At 41.2% G+C, this 24,521-nt stretch overlaps 2 protein-coding genes across 2 annotated transcripts; both read left to right on the forward strand.

Moving 5' to 3' along the window:
• Window positions 1-2,550: 2,550 nt before the first annotated feature.
• tmprss13a (transmembrane serine protease 13a) lies at window positions 2,551-10,960 on the forward strand. The gene is made up of 13 exons (XM_084558566.1): window positions 2,551-3,219; window positions 5,671-5,842; window positions 5,943-6,050; window positions 6,357-6,557; window positions 6,796-6,922; window positions 7,331-7,429; window positions 7,527-7,570; window positions 7,862-8,024; window positions 8,282-8,460; window positions 9,107-9,205; window positions 9,798-9,940; window positions 10,042-10,194; window positions 10,275-10,960. The coding sequence occupies exons 1-13, from the start codon at window positions 3,202-3,204 to the stop codon at window positions 10,287-10,289; spliced, it is 1,521 nt and encodes a 506-aa protein (XP_084414692.1). The 5' UTR covers window positions 2,551-3,201; the 3' UTR covers window positions 10,290-10,960.
• Window positions 10,961-17,199: 6,239 nt separating this feature from the next.
• Window positions 17,200-22,620, forward strand: fxyd6 (FXYD domain containing ion transport regulator 6; the record flags this gene model as incomplete). The annotated part of the gene is made up of 5 exons (XM_084558182.1): window positions 17,200-17,719; window positions 19,268-19,342; window positions 19,612-19,648; window positions 19,763-19,812; window positions 22,583-22,620. Exons 1-5 carry the CDS (start codon window positions 17,605-17,607, stop codon window positions 22,618-22,620), a joined length of 315 nt encoding a protein of 104 aa, XP_084414308.1. The 5' UTR covers window positions 17,200-17,604.
• Window positions 22,621-24,521: the final 1,901 nt, after the last annotated feature.

The following is a 24,521-nucleotide window of genomic DNA, read 5'->3' on the forward strand; positions in this document are numbered from 1 at the left end:
AGTTTCGTCTATCTCTCGCGCTCTCTCTCTCGCCTCTCTCAACTGACTCTTTCCTTCCTCTTTTGCTTTTTCTTTTCCCCTTTCCTCGCTCCCAGCTCTCGGCTTCTACACAGAAATGCTGTGAGAATCAAAGCCTGTTGGACTATACATGGCACAGAAGCAAGAAAGGGGAAGCTTTCAGGAATCCCCCTTTTACTTTATTTATATGTTTGATTCTAGGAAGCAGTGATATGGAAGAGCCGTTCTGGTGCTTTGGGGGAAAATTCTGTTTTTTAATTTCTCAGTTTCCATACCGAAATAAAGAAAAAAAAAAAATAATGAAATGACAAGTGATAACTAAAACAGAAAGTATATATTAGTCTTTGGTTCTTGCTTTGAGTGTTCACACCTTTTTGACTACTGTGTTCCTTATGGATCTTTAGTCTGAGTCTGTACAACCTCGGATATACTTGGCTGCACTGAAGCGGTGGCAGAAATAAGGACAGAAATAAAAAAACATATAAATATAATATAAATATATATGAATATGTTTCCTGAGCAAAATCACTTGATTATAGGCATAAATGATCAGTCCATGCGGATTACAGGCATATAATCCCGTAATAACATCATCTGCATTATATAAAATATAACTTGTAACGTATTCACTGTAGGTTAGAAAGTCATATTAACCACTGAGTAGAATTGAGATAGCAGTAACCTTTGCTAAAATCTTATCAGCTCTCAAAAACGTCGGTTTCAGTCAACCACGGTGACTGTCGAACCCTATCTCCACACCTCATCTTACACAGATAGTTCAATAATTTGTCAGTTTTCGCCCGAAGTTTGTAAGGAAAATGTTTGATATAAAGTTTGCCGTGGGTGGACATTCACGATATGAATTTCTTTTGTCGTAATGGCTAGACGTACTACACAAATGACAAAAAAAGAAAAAAAAGGACAAAAAAAAATGTACTAAATAAATGCTTTTGAATAGTGTCAGTGCTTCCATTATGTAAGAAGGTCCAAAAGTGTCACATATAAATCTGTATTTCCATCCCCTGTCTTTGCAAGAACACGATGGAGGTTTACTGTGGAACTGGTTATACTGTTTATCTTGTCTTTACATTATTAAACCAAACAGAAATGCATCAGGGGAGGCACATTGGCATGGTGGTTGGTACTGATGTTGTCTGTCTCTCTGTGTTAGCCCTGCTATAGACTGCCCCCCCTCACCCCCACCCCACCGTGACTGAATGATGAGGATCCCATATTTAAGGAGGGAAGTGGTCCTATTTTCAAATTCAGCATTGAACTCCTATCATGTAAACTTTCATTCATTCATTCATCTTCTATACCCGCTTATTCCTGTTAAGGGTCACTGGAGCCTATCCCAGCTGTCATCGGGCGAGAGGCAGGGGTACACCCTGGACAGGTCGCCAGTCCATCGCAGGGCCAACATAGAGACAGACAACCATTCACACCTACAGCCAATTTAGAATCACCAATTAACCTAACCAGCATGTCTTTGGACGGTGGGAGGAAGCCGGAGTACCCGGAGAGAATCATGTAAACTTACTTTTGTAAAAAAAAAAAAAAAAACAACCTTTCAATTCTGAGAAAGTGATTTTCTCTTAAACGAAGCAAAATGTCTCCCCTCCGTTTCTCACCTCCTCTTCACATGTGACTTTTTTAAGTTTTAGTTCCTGGTAAATGCAAACAGGCGTTCTACAAAGTAAACCACAGCGCTGTTTGCGATTTCTGAGTGTCACCCTTTGGTTTCCGTATAACAGGTGGACAGAGAACTGCTGAGTAAATGTGATATGTGGGCGGTCAGTTTAAAATGTCAGATTACCTGCTGCTGTAGTTTACAAGGGGGACTTTTCTGATAAAGTCACTTCTTAGATGAGGAGGGCTTTGTGGCAACATGCACATACGGGGACAGTATATCTGATATCTAATATCCCCCTCTAGTGGTATTGCAAGATTCACTGAATACATGAACATAATATTTCCTTATGCTTCTTGTGGGCTCAATGTATCATTCAGTGTCATAGTAATAATACAATTTTCCTCTACATCAGGTCTTTCAACATAGGTCTGTGTTTCAGCAATTAAACCCTCAGCAGTCTAGTATTAGATGTTGATGTGCTCCGTTCATTATTATTTACTTTTATGATATGTGATAGCACAGAGTTGTGTTACAGAGAGGACATGGATGTGCCACAGTGGCCTGCAGCCAGGTTCATATATGGTGGACTGTGCGGTTACAGTATGTGGTACCTGCCCTACAATTATGTTTTTATTTCGTGCGATATCTTATGCACAAGATCAACAGAGATGCCAAAAACACAGGGGTGAAAGATGAAGGGATGCCCAACGAGCCTGTGACATGAAACGAGGCAAAGAATGAACATTGAAGGGCTTGCATACTTAGACGAACATTTTGGCCGTTATGCTGCAGGGACAGGAAATAAAAAAAGGTCTGTTCTGTCTGTGTCTGTTGTAATCTTGAGTGACAGTAAGGAAGGAAAATAAAAAATAAAAATGGAGAAGCGAGTGACTTGTGGAAAGTGTATGTCAAAGGGAACAGAAGGAAAGAAGAAAACACAGCAGTATACAGTATCTTTGGCTTTCCACGTGCAGAGGTTAATGTAAAACACATAAGGAGTGCCACCCACAATTAAAGGTTATGATTTCCTGGATTAAGTGATAAGCTGTATTGTTTTTCCTCCACTATTTCCTTATACTACTGATGAGCATACAGTATTATTGAACAACGGAGAATGTTTTTAGTTATTAAAATCATACAGTAGAGATTTAGATACTCTCTGTGGAGAGAAGGCCATTTGGGTGCAGGACCCTGACAGCTCAGCTGGTGTCATTTTCAGTCTGTGAAATAAGCCTTGATAGTATCTGGCTGCCTCAAAACCTGTCCAGCAGGTAGGAAACTGGTACACCAAGGCACACCCATTTCTGTGAAGAGAAGAATGAAGGACAGAGTGAATGATGGAGGCTGGACGTGGGAGGTGTTAGGGAGAAAGGAGGAAGGTGGACCTACCTGTTAATGCTTGCTTCAAGGTCAGTGACAAAGATAGTTAAGAATAAAGGACAGTAGTAGTGCTTTATGTGGTGCCACCATGCTCTAAGAGCTGCTCTGTAACTGAATACACCTGGATGTGAAAAAATCCCACTCACCTGCTTTCATCTCTACCAAGTCCAATGGCCAAGTATAACCCGGTAAGTTCGTTATTTGTGCTTCTTCATATAACAAAATCTACTTCTTCTTACTGCAGCGTGTCTCTCAGCCTCACTTCAGCATTCCTTACTCTCAGTGGTCATACTTCCTTCTTTATCAGTACGCACCTGTCACCCTCGGCGTAGCTGTGCTTATCTGCTTCTCTGTTTGTTCTGTTTTGGTTTCAGTGTGTGGTGTTGGTTGTTAAATCTGTGAAAAGTGCTGTTCAGTGTGGAGACAGGGCTTTTTTTGTTTCAGCTGACTTGTCAGGAGCCAGGTTTCTGCCTTAGTTTCTACGGGTCTTCACATTTCTACATCATTGAAACTCTTTTCTTGAAAAAAAATGTGACAAAATCGCAGATAGTGTCACAAACACCAACGGTTCCTATGTGAAATTTTTATTAGAGTTTGCTTATACAAATTGAGAACATAGGCACAAATCTAATATATTGCTCTGATTTTAAAACCGTTTAAGACAAACTCCTGATTTTGTTGTCTCATTAAATACATTTGATGTGAAGTCAGGATTTGCCAAAGATACGAACACAAATGGTGAAATTTTCCATTTGCAGTGGCCTGACTTGTTCTGTTTATCTAAAAAGCAAAAAGCAATGAAATTTGACTTTGGTGAATGAATATAAAGGGACACTTTAGCTTCCCACTTCACGTCTGGTGGTTTTGTAACTATATATGACACGGTTATTGTTTGAGTGAAATATTGACCTTTTAAGTGTCATGTGAACCCCGTAATCTTTTAATTTTTCTGGTAGCTTTCCACAATAAAGGCCAACAGGCAAACTGTGCAATATGATCATGTGCTCTCTGCTGGGAAATATGATGAACCTACATCTCTGCCTACGTATACTGCTGATAGGCGTGTTTTTGAAACTTGATCAGAATGCACTAGAAATGAAAAAAATCCTTTGTTAGTGACTCCATTTGCATTTTAGTGCTGTTTCAAAAAGGTCACAGCAACCATGGAGAAGCCGCAATCGTTGGCTTTTGGGAACCAAAACTTGCGGCTGCTCTCAGAGGAGATTTGTTCAGGTTACTGTTTCTTGTGGCAATTATCAGGACTAATGTTTATTAAATAGACAGCTACAGGCTACCTTTCAGAATTATTGAAGCCCCATCAAAATCTTTTAGTGCTCAGTTGCACTGGCTTGTAAAACTGCTGCTACACTGTGGAACCACTGATCGTAAACTAAAATCTGATTATAGAAGACTCTTCCTCCTAAAGTACTGGGTCTACTGTATGAGCCCTTATTCTGGTTGTGTTTTGATTGGTGAGAAAGTGACAGAGATTAATGACAATGACAAATTAGATTCCTCTCATGGTTTCACTTTTAAGTAACACAGCAAACAGGTGACAAGGCTCTATACTGTTCAAACAAGTTAAATCACATTCTTTGTTTGCACACATAGTTACTCCACATGACCATAAAAGCTCAGTTTAACTAAAAGAATCAAAGACATAATATGGGAATGTCTGTCTGTCTGCAGCCTGTTAGCTTATCTTAGTATGACATTATTTTATGCTGGGGACTTTTGAAAGTTGTTTGCAAGAAATAATGTGTAACATTACGCCCACGTCTAGTCTTTGCGCTGCTTTAAGCTAACTGACTGCTGGCTATAGCTCCAGATTTAGGGCACAGCACTGAAAGTGGTATTATTCTTTTTATTATTCTCTGCGCACAATACATAAACAAAGAATGCCGGAAGCATTAAATTTGCTCCTACGTAAACAAATCACATGGTGTCCCTTGTCCTTGTGTATTTTTTGTTACAACATATTAGTTTACAGTAAACTTCAATCATATTCAGGGAAGAAGGAAAGAAGTCATCAACACAAAAATAGAACAATAACAAAGCGCTGGACTCTCCTCTGACCTATTTAACAAGAGTCATTCACAGTGATAAAAAGATTTGCCTATCAAAACCTCAATCCTGACTGGACGTCCTTCTAACATAAACCGAGGTAAACGCACGTGACCTAAAAATCCAAAACACTCATAAAGCCTTTTATCTGTAGTACCTGATATGCCTGCCGGGAAAAAAACAAAAAACAAGGGCAGAGAAGATATCATTAACAGAAAAATGAGGAAATGAACTTTTAAACCCGATCTTTTAGACCCCGTTTCCAGGATACATCTTTGTGTGTGTAAGGTGGTGGACTTAGGCATAGACTTGATAATAGTGTTAGGATTGCACAGAGGACAAAGGGTTTCGTGCTCGGTCTTGGCAACCACAAACATGCCACTGATTTGCCTCTCCATCTGTGATCTATCTGATGGTATTTTTATACCTTTGTCATAGGATCTTGTTTCTAATAAACAGGACAACAATGGAGTCTTCACAAGCCATTTTGTGTTATTGCAATAAGGGGTTTTTGATATATATATATTAGCAAGATATTTATTTACCCTCTTTTTTTTATTCTCTTTTCCCCTCAGGAAACAGACCCCCCTCCTTACTCCGTCGCCGTGCACGCCCAGCCCCCCCTCAAGTCTTATGAAGAGGTGGTGTATGGCGTGGGACCGGGCCTGGCGCCCCCCACCCATCCCCACTACATCCCCCAGTATACATCACCGATGACTGCTCCCCCAGTCACACAGCCGAGTACACGTGAGTGGTACCTGCGTCTCCAATATTTCCCTGAGCGTACAATGAATGGAGGTGTGGCATTGGGCCTAATGAATGTGTGTTTGTGTTTGGCTGTGTTCAGCCCCCAGCAAGAAAAAGAGATGCTGTCAGGGTAACAGACAGTGTTACAGCGCGTTAGGGGCAGCCTTGGTGGTGCTCGCTCTTCTGACACTGGCCATCTGGCTTGGAGGTACACTTTGTTTATTCATGTGCTGCTCTAGTCTGTTCGGGGTTGTTGTAACTACATGCAAAGTAAATGTTAGCTTCTTGTACCCTTGTGGTTCTGATAACACTTGATGTTTGTTTTTATTTATTTTTTGCAATTCAGTTGGCATTATATTACGTGACAATGTATAATGCGTCTTGCATTTTCAAATGCTATTCATTAAGTGAGTGAGACTGTTTTTAATTTATTTCTAGAATTATGATAGAAACGGCTCACTGTACAACTTCTACTTACCCTTGCCCATCACTATCCACTCTTCTGCAATCACAGTCCGTTACGGCACCAGGTCGGGAAGGGAAGGATTCTATCACGACGACGACGACGATGACGACGACGACGACCATGACGACGATGATGATGATGATGAACACAGAAAGGAAGACCTGACAAAGACAGACATTTGCTCCAACAATACTGTGCAGTGTGATGGAATAAGAGACTGCCAGCAGGGCACTGATGAAGCAAGTTGTTGTAAGTAGGGCACGTGTGCACACATAGACCTTACCAGAGTCAGACTAATACGAGGGCATATGGAGAACAACGACACTTTAGGTCACTTTGCAGTTTTTCAGTCATTGTTTGTGGTCATAAAAGTGGAAGCACGCATCCAAAGGCTCCATGTTTCAGTCACATGTTAAACCATAACCCGCTGAAGTGATACCATCTAAGTTGATTTCTTTCCTTTCGTTTCCCTCTGTGTTTCCCCCAGTAAAGTTTGGTGAGAATGGCGGTCTGCAGGTCAGGACATCTCAGGATGGCCGCTTCTTACCAGTGTGTTATACAGGCTTCGACCAGAACTATGCCGACCAGATCTGCTCTCAACTGGGACTCAGAAAGTAAAGACTCACCACTTCAAACACTTTGCCTCATTTAGTCAAAGTCATTTCCTGAAGTGTGCTGAATGTCGCACATAAAATTGTTTCTGGGCAGCAGTGCAGCATCAAAGCATTTATTATCATTCCCCATCGCTATTTGGCCCCAGCACAGACTTTGTGAGAGGGTGAGCTAGCCATTTTTTCCAGACCCCATTTGAACAACAGCCACTGATTTTCATCTAATTTCTCTGCACCTGCTACTGTGCGTTTAGGCTTGAATTGATTCTCCGCAGGTATCACTGGGTGTCCCGGTGTGACAGAACCAGAATGAGTTTCCAGACCCAATCAGGCATTGATTTGACAAAATGGTCTCTGTGTGTGCAAGTTTATCCCCCCGGTTTTCTGAACAGCCCTTGTCTCCATCTCCAGGTCCTACACGAGCAAAGCAGTTCAAACACAGGACTCCATTGCTTTAACGCTAACCGGCAGATCATCATCAACTCACATCCAGGGTCTGGTAAATGTCAGGTACATACATACCTCATCATGTGAATTTCTGTTTGTTTGGCTGACTGTGTGTATTCACGTTAACTTGGCATGTTTTTCTCACCACGGCATTACACAGTTCTTCCTGTCCAAACCAGGAGACTGTCTCCCTGCAGTGTGTGGGTAAGGAGTCTCCATCTGTTCCTGCAGTCATGTGTCGCACACACAAGCCCTTACTCTCTCTGTTTCTGTGTGTATGAGACAGAATAGTTAATCTAAAAAATCATTGTGGATTGGCACTTCTTCAAATCATAAATCTAAACTAAATAAATTCAGAGAACCTATACACATACCATATTATCTGAGCGTTTTAGTGATATCATTGTTATGTGTGGCATACCACAATATGGCACAAGTGAAGATTAGCATTATTCACCTTAATTCGGAATATTTTTTGCTGTCTCTCATTCCCAGACTGCGGTCGACAGCAGTCCACTTCCCGGATCATCGGTGGCACGGCGGCGAAGACGGGTCAATGGCCGTGGCAGCTGTCTCTCCACTTTAAAGGATCCCACGTCTGCGGAGGAGTCCTGGTCTCACCTGATTTTGTGCTGACCGCTGCCCACTGTTTCCCAGGGTGAGTGACACAGACATTGTCTTCGCAACCTCTTCCACCCTTCAAAATGATTATTTTTCCTCAATAGATTTGCTTACTTTTAGTGCAGAAGCCATACACTGTAGTTAAACAAACTTGTTCAGATGCAGTTTGCAAAGCCTCACTGACACGTTTTTCAAGATTAACGAATAACGCTTTATGCTAAAAACGTAAGTGTTAATGCCAAATCAGTTGGAGTCCTTTCGCTTTGCACTGAGTAGTCTCTTTGTGTGCTGCAGAAGAAACCTCGGATATCTTTTCCCCGGAAACTGGGAAGTGTATGGTGGAGCGGTGTCGCTGGACAGGCTGCCTCAGCCCTACCAGGTTAAGAAGATCATAGTCAACGAGAACTATGACACCGCGACTAATGACGAAGATGTTGCTCTGCTCGTACTTGAGTCTCCAGTTGTTTTTAATGGTCAGCCACATTTTAATTGTTTTGTTCATCTGTCTCTTATACCTGTTCTAAGAATTTTAACCTCACACACACGAAGGCATCATGATGGAAAGCCGACATCCGTGCAGCACAGGACGAGTCTAAGAGGGGTTTTAATATGAGCATCCCTTCATTCAGAGTAAATGACCTTGCATGATGCAACAAACTGTGTTCATGCTGGTTGGGAGTATTTGTCCTCAAGCAGTATGCTGTGTGGACAGGTGACCGAAAGGCTTGAAAGACTGTCCTTCTGCGGGCTGACCTGCATTAAAGAGCCTATGTTGAAACCTGCTTGAACTAAATTTCTGCAACCTCCAGAAATTTCTCTTCTCTGCAGACTCTTTTATATTATCAGCAGTTGCTCAATTTCTACTACTGTTGCATCCATTTATAGAATAATTCTCATTGGCACTTGTCACGAGAGTGATTGAATATTAGAGTTGTGCAAGGTAGGGTCTATACCGCGCATTTTCTTTTCTGGGCCTTTAAAGGTTACAGTCATATAAGTAGTCAGATTTCCACGGCTCAGTGTGTTTGTTTGTGTGCGTCTGTTTCTAGTGCTACCATTTTGAACACAAAAACTGAAAATCTTTGGAGAAATTTAAACACACGTTTTTGTGTTATTCAGATAAAGTCCAGCCCGCTTGTCTGCCAGCTTTTAACCAGAAGTTTCCCCACGGCACCCACTGCTGGACGTCAGGCTTCGGCACAACTGAGGCAGGTTCAGGTAAGCTGGAAAAAGGAGCCACCAAGTGTATTTGAATTGTGACAAATTATGTTATTGTCCTTATTCTGTACTATATTTGATCACGATTAGCTTCCACTGTAGCAGGCAGAATCGAGTTTATCAATAACCATGAGACGCCACCACTGTATATAACACTGCATAAAAGATCTAGTACCTGAACACATCTTTACCGTGTTCAAAGGAGAGATTGCAACTGCCAGCAGGAATGCAATCAGACCAGACAAACAAATCTGGGGAGGAACTGTAGTCAGGCAAGTCGGGCCAGTTCAGATCCGAAAGAAAACATGGAAAACGGCAATTTTCTATCTCTGTATAATGAGACAGATAACAAGTGAGAAAGATAGATGTAAAAACTCAACAATAACGACTGATGAGCTGATACAAAATTACACCTCTCAAATGACAGGTAATGTATATGATTAATCAGATCAACTGGTGATGAAAGACAATCAAAATAAAGAGTGTGGGCTAGGTGTTGCCATGGCAGTGCAACTAAATGTTAAATCTGACATATATTCAGTGTCGATTATAACATATATAAAAAAAACAATGATTGTTTTTCCAAAAATAGGCGTAGTCTCCAGGGATCTGATGGAAGTGACTGTGGACATCATTGACAGGCGAGTATGTAACAGCCGCGGCGTGTATGGAGGCGCGGTGACCAAGAACATGATCTGTGCTGGGGACCTTCAAGGAGGCAAAGACTCCTGTCAGGTGAGCAGTCAGTATCAAGAAATGAATGAGACATGAATAGACAGTGGGTTTTAAACATCGAGCAAACATTAAAGTGCGCTTCTTTTTTTTTTTTTCTTTAGGGGGACAGTGGTGGACCTCTGGTGTGTAAGGGAGAAAGCCTTTGGTACCTGGTGGGGATCACAAGTTGGGGAGCCGGCTGTGGTGAAGCAAACAAGCCTGGCGTTTACACCCAAGTCAGTAGTGTCCTGCCCTGGATATATAGGAACATGCAGGTAAGAATTGATGGACAGATGAAAGCAAAATGACCAGAGGGCAGAGGTTTGCAGCATGTTAACTCCTGTACCTTCTGCAGCTACAGAGCCAGTGACGTCTCCTTCTGGCGGTCTACTCCCCGTCTTCCCCAATGAAGTCTGCACTATGAAGGTTAAATGCTGCATGAGCAGCATGACAAAATGCACAAACTGAACTCTGTGTTTTGCATCATCTCTGCCAAATGTTTTTTTTATATATATATATATGTATATGTATATGTTTTACACTACCAGAACCTAGCTATTAATAGAAACTAATCAATGCACTGACGTCAGTCTTTCTTGATTTTATTCCTCATACAGTCGTTACTGTTGTGTCAAGCAAGCTTTTAAAGCGGCTAACTCTTCTCTTTCAGTGTGTTCCTACTTTGTTTGGGAACGATATTCTTTAAAAAAAAAAAAAAAAAAAGATTTGTGATCATAGAGGTGTGTTTTTTTTCCCTCAGGGACGCATCTCAGGCTTTTCAATGTTGACCATTGTTTACCGCATATTAAAATATATGTATTCTCTTTATGGAAGAATGAAGCAGCACGAATCCTTTACTGAGCTGGGACTCTTTGCACCTAAGCCTCCCCTTATACCCACACTGTGAATTTGTTCTGAATTTTTTCTTGCATTAAATGTGTTCTCTGTGCCATATTTATGTGCATATGGGGATCACTGAGAATTATATATAAATATAAAAAATAAAGATGAATGTAAACCATTATTATGGAGTGCATTTGTCATTGGGTGGTCTATGGTGAATGTAGGGTTGAGGGAGGGAGAGGGAGGGAGAGAGAGAGTGAGAGAGAGAGAGAGAGAGAGAGAGAGAAGGATTGAACGCACTGAATGAACAGCCACTCCAGGAGTCACATTGTTATCCATCCTATTTTTTCTGTGAGAAGTAGATGTCAGCAGTGTGCGCATATTGACAGATGAGAATACTTGAATCAAACGCCTTGTGAGACAAGCCTATTGATTTATTATTATTTATTTTATTTTTTATTTTTTGTGGGTGGATATCAGTTTGTTAGCGCGACGGTCCGCTGGAGAAACAAAAGGTAAGTTGATAGCTCATATTTGATGCCTTAGATTGAGCTATTGTTGCATTCATTTTTGGAAAATCAGAGCCAGGGGTCATAAGAGACCCTTTGTGGAGAAATCATTTCCATTTGCAGATTTCTCAATAATGACATGAGAATGATTTTCAGGGAAGGACATTACTAAGTGGAACAATTCCACACCAAAATGCTTGATATATTTACACACTCTTGGAGGTGGCATCAGTGAATCGCGGTGATGCCTTTCACGTCTTTTTATTTACAATATGCTCTAATACACCGTGAGGGTGTGTCTGCTGGCACGGATCACTATAGCCTTCTGTGGTTGCGCGCAAAAACACACACACTTGCCAAACCCTGATCAAATCGTGATTAATGCACTTTCACTGACTAGTTATTTTAATTGCAAATGTAAGTTTTAAAAAAAAACGAATATCATGTTGTTTTGATGTCACTGCTGTGATAATTTACGGTTTCATAAAAAAAATAATACTAATTAAAATATATCAAGGGGCGGATGGTGACTCGGTTTTGTTTGGCATCGGATCATCAGATGATCCACAGGTTGAGGGAGGCAAAAGTGGATGGACGCGCAGACGTCACACATCGGGATATATACTGTGCCGGTTTGTTTGTTATGAGACTCTCCGTCATATCGGCTGTGCGTTTGCATCGTAATAGAGACATTACCGGTGCGCTATCGTGGTCCGTTTCTGTCGTCGGCGCGCAACTTGATCAGATGCAACGACAACAACCCCCCCTGAATTCATCACCTGCCCGTCCCCTATGTAGCTGACGTAACCATTTAAAAATGGCTGTAAGGCGACACATTATAGAAGAAGCTGATTTTTCCAGCCGAGTAATTGATTGCCTGGGCGCCACACCCCTTGCTGCTGCTGCTGCCAGTGTGGGGACTCCGGTTGTGTTTTCATAGTCCGTCACCTTAACCCATTTCTCGTAATTCGGCGCCAGAATTTTCAGCTGGAGACAGTTGCCATGGCGATAGCTAGACACTATAGGACGACGCACATCGTTGTCATGGCGATGCAACATCATTATGATGGCAGATATAGGGGACCAGGCTGCTTTTTTTTTTTTCTTTCCCCGCCCCACAAAGGTTATAGGGATCTGTCGTATGACCTATTTAGGTGCCCCGCATTTTTTAATGATGATGAAATATAGGACTTTAAATGCATCCTCGGGGTCACTGGTCACCAATCTGATGTTCTCACTAAAACCAGCACACCCATAAAAGTCAAACGGAGGCCTGGCACAATGATTGCAGTCAATATTACATTTAAAACCTTTCCTTTAAAAAGGCACACATGAACAAATGCAAACGGGTACAGGCAAATGTGACCTTTTTTAAATTATAAGCATAATGAATGACATGGTATGAATAATTAGCCAAACAGACAGATAGCCGACCTTTATTTACACAAAGTTACACATGATATCATTTCAGATCTCATTGTGCGCAGGATAGGATTTCGATGTCACATGCAGAGGGTTTGGTGGGGTGTGGCCTCCCGTAAAACGCTTCTTTTCTTTTCTTTCTTTCATTGTCGGCTTTTTCCATAATTATTTTTTGTTTGCGTGGGCATGTCTGAGCCTCTCACACGTTTTAGTATCGAGTCAAAGGTCCGACCACAGTTGTTTTTCATGCGGTCTCGCTGCCCCTATTGCTCAATGTTGTCCCTTTTTATCGCCTTCTTGTTTCTCCCTCTCTGCCATCAAATGTGCCTCACAACATTCCCTGACCTTTCTTTTCAACGCTCCGTGCATTTTATGCTGGAAATGTCACTATCATACAACGGTGCCCTTCCACACTCCTCAGCCCTCCGACAGTGTCTCCTCTGCGTGCCCTTCTCCTTTGCTCCCCTGCCAGACAGCGTCGGTCCCTGTCTGCTCGTCTCCCATTTTCGCTGTCTTTCAGCCTGCCCTTTCCTTGTCCCCACATTACAGAAAACAGGCTCCCTGCCTGCATTTAGTTTTCTTTCCCAAACAGATGCAGTCACCCAGGCCAGCTCCTCTCTTGTCCCCTCCTTCTAAACAAAAGGAGGCTTGACTCTGAAACTTGATATAGCGAAACAATGGTTGTAGATAAGAATGGGGAAAGCTGAGGTGGCAACAGGTGCTGTTTATCATTTCCAGGGAGAGAAAGGTTGGCACAGAATAGCTTGATACATTACACAGAGCTGGACCACGCTGCCAAACACTCAAAAGAGTTACTGCAAGACAAACATGACACTGACTGGCTAATGGTTAAAAATATTACTCTTAAATCAAGATTCATATTGAAATTGAAGAAACGTTGACGTGTTCTCGTCATCTTTTTATGTGAGAGCCAAAACATTGGCCAGAAAAGTATATTTCGACAAAAACTTAAATCTGTTGTTACTGATGTGACTTTAAAATACCCCGACTCTGACACAAATCATTAGAAAGAAAGAACCAGTCACACAAAGAAAAAACTGAAGAAATTTAACATCAGAACTCAAGACTATTTGAGCCCAATCTAACATAAATGCTACAATTACAGCCACGGCCAGAACTCTGTCTGTATAAAGAAGGGTAGGGGGTTGGTGTGAATGGACATCCCACACTTTGTGTCCCACTGATTGCTTGGCCTTTAACCCCAGACAATCTTCAGTCCCTCCAGAATCGGTGGAGGTTGTCCAACTGGCCACTTAACCTTAAGTACTTGCGGTAATATCTGTCGTTAACAAGTGCCTTGGTCAGATGAGATACAAAAGAGCATTCGACAGGAGCTAACCTCTCACCATAATCCCTCCAAGCAATCTGTCCTTCCAGCACTCTGCCCTTCCATTAGCCTTGCAATGACATACAGCACGTAGCTTTGCACTGCCAGACCACTCAAGAGCATCCTGCTGGACACACATTATTATTTTTTTAAATAAAGGGTGGGTTAAAGTATATCATGCACAGAGCAGACAAGTGCATCCTCATGCGGAATTCACGTTTTCAATTTAAATGTTCCCCATAAAAGATTTGGCCTTTTCCAATCTCTACCAACAGATAAAATCATATGACTGTGAATTTGAGGGGCAAGATTTACTGGTAGTTTTCTAGCTTCTGTCTGAGCATTACTGGCCGGTCACATTTGACCTGGCTTTGGTGAGCAGAGGAGGCCGAACACCCAATCATACCTTGTTGGCAAGCAAGCCCTGACCCCAATGCTGTTGTAGTGATTTAAAACTGTTTAATTGAGTGTAAACTGTTGTAGTTGTAGTCCCCCAACTTTAGCTGCATTTTCAGGTTCTAGTCAGACTGTGAACAACGACCAGCACACGGATCAGGCACTAACGGCCCAGATATTTTGTTACCCAGGATATCTGGAGATCAACACGAGAGGACTCGGAAGATCCCATGTGCACACACAATACGCAATCCTGCCTACATATTGTCTTACTGATCCACAGGTCGCAGTATCAGAGCAGCACAGACAAGGAAGAAGAAGATAGCTAACAAACTAACTTTAAGGCTCTGTATCTCAAATAAGACTTTATCTTTGTAAAAACTGTCGCAATAAAATAAAGATGTAAGTGTCAAATTTGTAATGGCGTTGATTCAGTCAGTCTTTTTTAGCAGATCCTTGCAAAGTTTTGAGTGAGTACAAAGCTTCTATATTAACTGAGTTAATCAGAGTGTTTTGTGGAATAAACATAGACGACCTGCTTATTGGCTGCCTGACCCAGTTTTCCTTGCCTGTTGTCCTCGAGCTGCATGTGGTTCATTAATGTGCCTGAACTGCATATAAGTGATGTACAGTTTGGGGCCAGCAATCAATCATCACCCCTGAATGTGAAATAAAGATGTCACCGTCAAGATGTGCAAATGTGACAGATTCGCCTTCAAAGACTGCGCTGTCACATCTCATCATTCATATCTATGTTTGACTGTGAAAGAGCCGCTCTGAATGCACCGTATTCTTCTTAATACGTACACTGTGACTGTTAAGAAAAAAAAAAAAAAAAAGACCTTGAGAGGAACCTTCAGAGATTTCTGTCCAGTGTTTTGCAGTCACAGCGGTAATGAAATCCTCACCTCAGTGAAATCCAAACATAAAAAGCAGGTGCACATTTATATCAACTCAAAAATAATACTTTTTCTTTTTCAGGTCATACAGGGTTGAATTTCATTTAAGGATTTAAGGGGTACATACCATTACTTTAATGGATGCAATCACTTCTTCAGTTCCTCCCCTTGTTATCTTGTGTCACATTATCTCAGAAATGTTGAGTCTGTTTGCGGGCTCACAAATCAAATTTACGGCGCACCAACATACAAATTGCAGTTGCAAGAATGCTGCAGCAGATACCACAGCTAATGACTATAATGGACTGTTCATTTAAGTGCACTATGTCCTGTGCCACTGATGCAGCTGAAGACAAGGCAAATAACAAGACGAGTACATGGGCATAAATGGGGCCAGACAATCAGAGACCCAATTTGTCAGATGGACAGAAGGAAATAAAGCTATGTGGACAGGAATGCACCACTCTCAAACAAGAGTGGTAAGGCATGAGCTATATATAAAACCTTTGCAAGGCTCATCCATCCCATGGTTTGCATATGAAGCACACATGTTGAGCTGCAGACTTGACATATTGCATTAATTCACCGTGGCGCTTTGACATGCTTCATCAAATGTGTTGCTGTCAGATCATGTTGCCCGTCTATATTCATCTACACTGTTAGTTTATTTGCTAGCACTTGAAGGTTGATGTTTCAAACACTATCTGACATTTTATTTGTACTGGATATTCTGGGGAATTAGACCTCGTACAACTGCGGGTACTCTTGTTGTTTTTTTTGTATTGAACCGAAAGAAAGAGAAAACAAAAGAATACCTGAAATGTTAAACCTGTTGTGAAAGTTTTTTATGTGAGGACTTAAACACTCAGTAAGATTATGTTACACTATTATTCTTCTATTCAGATTGAACGCTTAAATCAAGTAAAGTGTGGCTTTAGATTTTCAAAACTAAGAGTCTACAACTATGCTAGAGTCCCTGAAAAATTAGCCAGTGTTTTTTTAAGATAAATGCAATCAATGGCCACTGTAAGTGTGGGATATGTGATTTGTTTATCATTTCCACCTTCTTAAGCAAGTTAACTAAACTGGGGGATTTGATAGGCATGTCATTAAACTACTTCCTCCGTGGACAGCAGAAGTCCATGTAGACTAGGCAGTTGTAATGGTGGAATGACTTCACGTTTCAAGAGTCGCCAGAGTTGTCCTCACTAACACCTACAAAGTGGGCCACATTATTTCTGTCCTTAAAGATCCAATGTGTGGGATTTAGTGACATCTAGTGGTGAGGTTGCACATTACAACCAACTGAATACCCCTCCTTTTCCAAGTCTATTTTTGTACCCACAGTGCCAAGTTAAAAACATGGCAGGCCCTTTCTATAGTCAGTGATTGGTTTGTCAGGTCTATAGTGGTTCAGCATGCTTCATAGAAGATGACCTGCATCCTGCGTAGAAGGGCAAACCAAATCAAGATTTTAATGTAAACAATTACAAATACAATGTTAGAAATCTGCTTATAGGTTGGCCTATATCTTTCATAGATCTGTATGCCAGTTTGTTCAATGGCTTATGGTATGAAAGGATAGATTTTAAAATTTTAGGTCTCAAATCGTCAATATATTTCTAATGCGCAGAGTACTTACCTGTTAGCATGCAGACACCTGACATCCTCTGGGACAAGCTTATTCAGTGCTCCCTGGATTAAAATCAAACAGCCTTTAGCTTCTGTCATCCCCACCTGTGGAACAAGCTTCCCGAATAAACTAAACAAAATTCACCATTCTATTTTGCTTTAGCTTTCCAGTAAATTAAACGCACAAATTATTATTTGTATTATGTATTATGTATTATGAATGCACTTTATAGGAGACACAGTTGTGCACCGAATAGCCTACATGGAAGTAGGCCAAGGTTATGTGATGTCCACAGGGACGAAGGAGTAATCTCTGCCAGGAAAAGAGATCATGTATGGCTCTGAGCATGGATCATTATGCAAGATAATATCCGCAGGCTTTTTACATCAATTAAACTCCTGGGGTTTGCACAGAGCCAGTGCTGTGTGTTGATATGATTCCTCTTTCCAAACTTACTAGATGTGGGCTTGAGTGGTCATTGCCTGCACGGTGCATATAAACCAAATGTGTTATTGTTTATGTCTCAAATTGCAGAAACATGTCCGATTATCGTGACTTAGTAAAAAAAAACGGTCCCACTGGAATTTCATTCTCTCTCACCCTCCCTTTTTTACTACTCTGTGTCAACAGTTGCCATGGAAACTATTTTGCTCTTCCTCTCCTCTCTCCTGGTATGTGTGGCTGGTAAGTGGCCACCCACCCACCCAACTCATGAAACACACGCACACAGTACTGTATGCCTACATGCATGCAAACGCGCATGCATGCACTCGCACTAATTGTCCACAGGGAGGCAGTGTTGTTGCAGGTTGTGAAGTGTCCAGATAAGCCAGTCACTGGGTGTGGACTAGCAGCAAAACACCAATTACTCAGGCTTTATATCTGGATTTCCCTGCCTGGCTTTGTCACTGATGGTGTGTGTGTGTGTGTGAGGTCTTTTTATAGCATGTGATTAAATGTAAAACATAGAATTTTTGTAATGCCTGAGCATATTATCTGTTTTTGGAGCTTGTATTAAGTGGAAGCAATTAGTGGCGAGGTATTTTCACATCTAATTTCCTGTCTTTCACCCATTTCCTTTTCCCTAACCACTTCCTCTCTTTCTTTTCTGCCTCCCAGCTGTAACACTGCCCAGTGCACAGAGTGAGTATCCTTCAAGTGGCTGCTGCGAGGGTCAAACCTCAGTCTCTCTGTAACAGCCCTATAGATGTGTTCCACCACAAAGATCCTACAAATTACTAGATCTTACTACAGGGGCATTTTTATTGAGCGCTACAAAAATATGACCAGTTGTTTGGATGTAAAGAGAGAATTCCAGTGTATAGATTGTGAACAATACTATTACATTTGAAAACCTTATTGCTAAACAAGAATGTCAGTAATCAAATATACTGCAAAACCCACTGATAACAACCAGTGACAATGTCTGTTGCCTTCTGTTATATCTATATAAGCCAACTACATTGTGCTGAAGATGACCTTTGACATTTTGTGTAAAATATGTCCTTATTTTGTCCAATTAGACTTGATATTTTGTCAGAATCGATGCATTAATTCATGAGTTACTGCCAAAGCTGTGTTTTCTCAGGTTACAGTGCCCCTCACATTTGGCCGCCAAAATCTAATCAGTTCATCCTTGAGTCTGAGTAGACTTTTCAGACAAATTTCTATAACGTGCTTTCATTTGGCAACAGCAGTGGCATTGTACTCTAAAGTAATGCTTATTCACTGGCTTCAGTTTCCAGCTGTGGTAGTTGCCACCTGGTATTTTCCCATCATGTTCTCAAATTATAGATGAGCCACTGAAGCACAAGACAAGGTATATTTTCAAGATCCAAAATTCTTTATTGTCATGCTACAATGCAGCCTCACTACCAGTAATGAAATTCTTGGTACTCGGTTCCAACTCAACCTCACAGAACCAAAATAGAATAAATAACAGAATAAAAGATATGTAACAAATTAAAATGAAATATATGGAATAGAAATAGGATAAAAACAAAAGCATGTAATCAAACAATTAGGAAAAGGGACACTGGTTAGCAAATTGTGTGTTTCATTTCTGTGTGGTTCCTAATGTGTTGTTCCATTATGTGTTTACAGATAAAAGTGAGACCGATGAAAACCCATTTATTTATGGTAAGGCTAAAGACCTTTTCTGAAAACATCAAACCATCAACACACCATCCAGAAATCCAGACTGCATAAATACCTAGAAAAAAAAAAAAGGAAAAAATATTTTCCATTAAAAGATGATGATTCAGTTTCTCTTCTGCTGCTCTGCCTCTTCTTTTTTAGACTATGAGAGCCTGAGGATCGGGGGTCTGGCATTTGCTGTGGTGCTGTTCACACTGGGCATCCTTCTCATCCTCAGTAAGTTAACCCTCTGTCTATGTGTATCTGATTGCATATAATTTTATCACGTCTACAAGCACTGGATGTAAGTGAGTGTTACAAATAAATTAAAAATAATTAACAATAAATGAATTAATCTTCACAGCATTTCCATACCTGATGTTGCTTCACAATCTCATCTTGACACTTATTGTTCAGTCTTTATAATCAGATGTTAATAATGGTGACACGGTATGATGCAATTAGACCCTCTGGGCGATATAGCAACTAATTTCTTATATTTCTAGGTCGGCGATGTCGCTGCAGTATCAACCAGAAGCCCAGGTATGTCAGTGTCCCTCAGTGAAGAAAATAAGACTTGGTTGTGTAAGTGCTTTTTTTTTTTGGGTCACACTACATGATTTAGTTACCATGACAACCTGTGGATCCTCTCTTCAGGGCCCCCGGAGACGAGGAGGCACAGGAGGAGAACCTGATCGTCTCCAAGGGTAAGATGCACACTTTAACTCTGTCAGTTCCTCTCACCTCCGCCTCACCCCTTGACATACATCCATGATTGAGTTTCCCTTTGGGAGTGGTCAGAGCTCGGAGGAGGAGGAGGAGAACTGCACTGAGAGCATACAAGCTACATATATCTCTACATCTTAAATTACTGTTGAACTTTTTCCATGTTTGATATCATACCATCCAAGCTTCACAGTTTTTAGTTCACTTCAGTACAGTATTAAAAACTGTGGGAAAGACTTGCTGCTTGATTTTATTCCCAGTTTCAATCAATGACTGTTTCTCCTAGTCCGTGAATTCAGGTTGGTCCAACATTTGAGATTTAACAATTGACAGGCCTCTACACCAACCAAATACACAATCACCTTCACATTATTTGAGCATTCATGCTTGCCTGTTGTTGATGCACTGGTACTCAGATCCTTTAGTCTTGTAAAAACAACAACAAAAAAACACATTTACAAGTTAAAGATTTGTTTCTAGATTGGACCTTAATGTAAGTATAATATATGATCAGAAAATTATTCTATCAATGAGTGCAAAGCTTTTGTGTCCCCTGGCAGTGAGAGTAATTACCTGAACGCTGTCAGCATGTCCATATGAAATAAGCCTACAGTGTTTGGTCTTCTTTCAGCGCTCTCCAGCAAGCAACACCAATCTGTGTTTGTCCTCAGTGTTGCTTTCTTTTTCAATGCTCAGATGCACCAAATGTACATAAAACATTTTACCGAAAATCAGCCATGTTGTTTCTTTGCATTTCCTGTCTAGACCAAAATGTTGCACCACATGGACAGACCACTGGTTAGTTTGAAGAGCTATTTCTTCTCAAACAGGCACAGAGCACTGAAGTATGTGTCATCCAAAAGCTGAAACCGGAAGAGCTAAGACTAGCAAGGAAGCTAGGGTTAGGGTTAGGGTTAGGTACAAAACCAGCCTCTCTTGAATCATGCTATTCTGTTGGTCTTTTCATTGCAGTAAATACACTGCCTGGCCAAAAACAAAGTCGCCACCAAAAAGGAGGTCACACACTCTCACATTTTGTTGGACCACCTTTAGCTTTGATTACAGCACACATTCGCTGTGGCATTGTTTAGATAAACTTCTGCAATGTCACAAGATTTATTTCCATCCAGTGTTTTTCACCAAGATCTTAGGTATTGATGATGGGAGAGTCTGACCACTGCGCAAAGCCTTCTCCAGCACATCCCAAAGATTATCAATGGGGTTAAGGTCTGGGCTCTGTGGTGGCCAATCCATGTGTCTCATGCTCCCTGAACCACTCTTTCACAATTTGACAATTGTCATCTTGGAATATGCCCGTGCCATCAGGGAAGAAAAAATCCATTGATGGAATAACCTGGTCATTCAGTATAGTCAGGTAGTCAGCTGACCTCATTCTTTGGGCACATAATGTTGCTGAACCTAGACCTGACCAACCCCAGATCATAGCACTGCCCCCACAGGCTTGTACAGTAGACACTAGGCATGATGGGTGCATCACTTCATCTGCCTCTCTTCTTACCCTGATGCCCCCATCACTCTGGAACAGGGTAAATCTGGACTCATCAGACCACATGACCTTCTTCCATTGCTCCAGAGTCCAATCTTTATGCTTCCTAGCAAATTGAAGCCTTTTTTTCCAGTTAGCCTCACTGATCAGTGGTTTTCTTAAGGCTACACAGCTGTTCAGTCCAAATCTCTTGAGTTCCCTTCACATTGTACATGTGGACATGCTCTTACTCTCACTATTAAACATAGCCCTGAGTTCTACTGTTGTTTTTCTTCGATTTGATTTCACCAAACGTTTAAGTGATCGCTGATCACGATGAATCAGGATTTTTTTCCGACCACATTTCTTCCTTGAAGACGATGGTTCCCCACTATCCTTCCAGTTTTTAATAATGCGTTGGACAGTTCATAACCCAATTTTAGTAGTTTCTACAATCTCCTTAGATGTTTTTTCTGCTTGATGCATGCCAATGATTTGACCCTTCTCAAACAGACTAATATTTTTTCCACGACCACGGGATGCGTCTTTCAACATGGCAACACGGTTTAAGAAATGAGAAGCTACTCATTGCATCAGTTGGAGTTAAATAACTTGTTGCCAGCTGAAAGATAATCACCCATGCAGTAATTATCCAATAGGAGGCTCGTACATACTTGCTTAGTTAAATCCAGGTGTGGACTTTTTTTTTTTTTTTTTTCTCTTACTGTGTCCTCTTGGCTTTGTCGATTGCTTACTTTCCTCACACGCATTTTATGTGCGCTGGTGTGGTACTATTAAACCTAGCAGACGAATCACTGCTGGTTGTTGTAAAACTTATCACCACTGGTGCTTCAGCGTAGGGACGCAGTGACAGAGATTTATCTGTTACAAGAAGGTAACATGGAAAGCTTTACTGGAATAAAAAGACACACCTTTTGGAGAATAAGTGGCCACACCCCAACATAGATGTAGCAACTGTGAAATTGTACAGTAATACTACCCTACGTGAGTAAATATACATACTTCCAGATGGCAGAAACAAAGCTTAGAGTTGTATAGATTGTGTGTTGTTAATTGTTTAGGAAATGATTGACAATGCTTCTCAAGGTTACTCCACGTATCTTTACCAACTATGAGCATTATCCTTTTGCTGATTGCATGTGTGAGAGAAAAGGACAGAAACATTAAGTAAGTAATAACTGTGGGCAGGTTTAATATTTTGCTTTCGTGCTTAGACTAAATCCCTTGTCCTTGACCCTTTTCAGCTGCGGCAGCTGCCAAAGAGACTCCAGCAGAGAACTGAGGCGGCTCCACAGGACCTGACTGCCGTCTCCAATGACGACCAGTTCAATTTCATATTTAGCCACAAAATGACAGCAAAGAGAATTGATGATTATCATAACTGGTTGTGTGACAGGGTTTAGAGGTGTGATATGTACATAATTCTTGTGCCTGTTGTTTTTCGTTGTGACCATGCCAGTCCCTCAGTGCTCTTGTCCATTCTCGTGCCTTCCTGTGACAGTGTCTCACTCCACTTTGTTGTCTTAGAAAGTAGCACCTTCGACACAAGATTGTCTTTAAGACCCTCGAAGAATTTTTAACATTGTGTGGTCTGCTGTTCTTCATTTTGTACTTCTATCTATTACCTTTAGGGTTTAGAATTTGTCACTTTGTTGCTTGTTTTGTCAACTTTGTCCCGAATAATGTTTGTCACATTTGGAATATAACATGCTTTAAGCATACAACATACATATATATAAGTATAGATAGTTTATATATAAGATATACAGTTAAATGTCCTTCAGTTATGTTTATGTTTGAGCGGTTGGGTGTGTTTGTGTGCACATGTGGATGTGCATTCATATCCTGTAAATGTATGACTGTGTACATCACTGGTGTATCTCTACCTGTAAATGTGATCAGCCTTATAATAGACAATCTCACTGCCACAGCTCTCTGACTGAGCACAGGAATGATTTGCAGGTATCTGCACGGGCTCTTCCACCGCAGTGTTTTAGCATCTATAGCGGAGGGAGCTCCTGCATCAGCTGTGTCACTGCCTTCTTCTCCACACACCTTCTCCACTGCTCTGTCACTGGCTCCGTCAGGATTAACTAGTCTCCGGCAGGCTATGATTAGCTCCCCCATCCTACATACACACCCACTAGTGCCGCAAATCTGTGAAGCCAGGGAATCTCTTCTCTTGTTGTCTCTTTATTATATTGCTTGGTCAGTCTTTCTAACGTCATGACAAGTTACCACACATACAGTATAGCACGTTACCAAAAGAGAGACAAAGAGTGGGTGCTGAGTTTGAGAGACGTGAACCGTAAATTGATATTATGTCTGTGCTGGACTACATTGATAGTAGCCTACTGTAAGCCAAATCATAGAGAGAGAACCGATGAGCAGTGCTTCTTGTGAATCTCCTGTCAGGTCAGGCTTTCACAAGTTTTAAGTCTGAGTTTACCTGTTTTAAAGACGGCCGCTGTACAAGTAGACGCTATATGGTCATTTCGCGCATGAGGCCTTGTTGTGTAGCAATCTGTCGTGCTTTTGGCATAAATGAATAAAAGTATGTCTGAACAGAATGTGTTTTTGTGTTCATTCAGGTGGAAACCCTATTTTAGTGTGGGCTCTTCTCTCTTTCTGATCTTTTTTCAGGGAACATTTTAGCCTAAATCTGCTAATTTCCTGTCAATGTCAGTCAAGGTTGTAATGCTATGAAACTATTTATCAGGAAGCATGCTCCTCAGTAGCAGGGCCGGTGATATGTTGTCCTTTTCTGCTGTGATTCCAAAGGTTGTTAGATATTCTCTTTATTGCCAGAGTACAAACTTTATGAGATTGTAAATATGTAACTGCGCAGCTTGACTGAAAAATGGCTGTGGGCGTGGAGAAGTGCACTGTGTGTGTGTGTGTGTGTGTGTGTTCGTGTCAGAGGGTGGATCCTATGTGGTGGAAAGTTAGGTCTGCACACGCAGGCTGGGCCGACCGCACATACACCTGGACAGAGGTGATACAGGGCCTTCAGCAGCTCAGGTGAGTAATTACTTGCTTTACTGAAAAAACATTTGATTAACAGTGCTTCTTGATTATATGACTTTAAGTAGTCTAAAAATGAAAAAACTAATAAACTAATACACTGTTAATCCATGTTTTGGAGAAGTTAGTTGATGTTTATAATGTTTATTAGCGTAGAAT

Source organism: Chelon labrosus (assembly GCF_963514085.1).
Source record: "Chelon labrosus genome assembly, chromosome: 13".
NCBI lineage: Eukaryota > Metazoa > Chordata > Actinopteri > Mugiliformes > Mugilidae > Chelon > Chelon labrosus.

Coding starts and splice junctions, on each gene's coding strand:
- tmprss13a (XM_084558566.1), top strand. Junction 7,571..7,861: donor TGTCTCCCTGCAGTGTGTGG/GTAAGGAGTCTC, acceptor TCTCATTCCCAG/ACTGCGGTCGACAGCAGTCC. Junction 9,941..10,041: donor GAGGCAAAGACTCCTGTCAG/GTGAGCAGTCAG, acceptor TTTTTTCTTTAG/GGGGACAGTGGTGGACCTCT.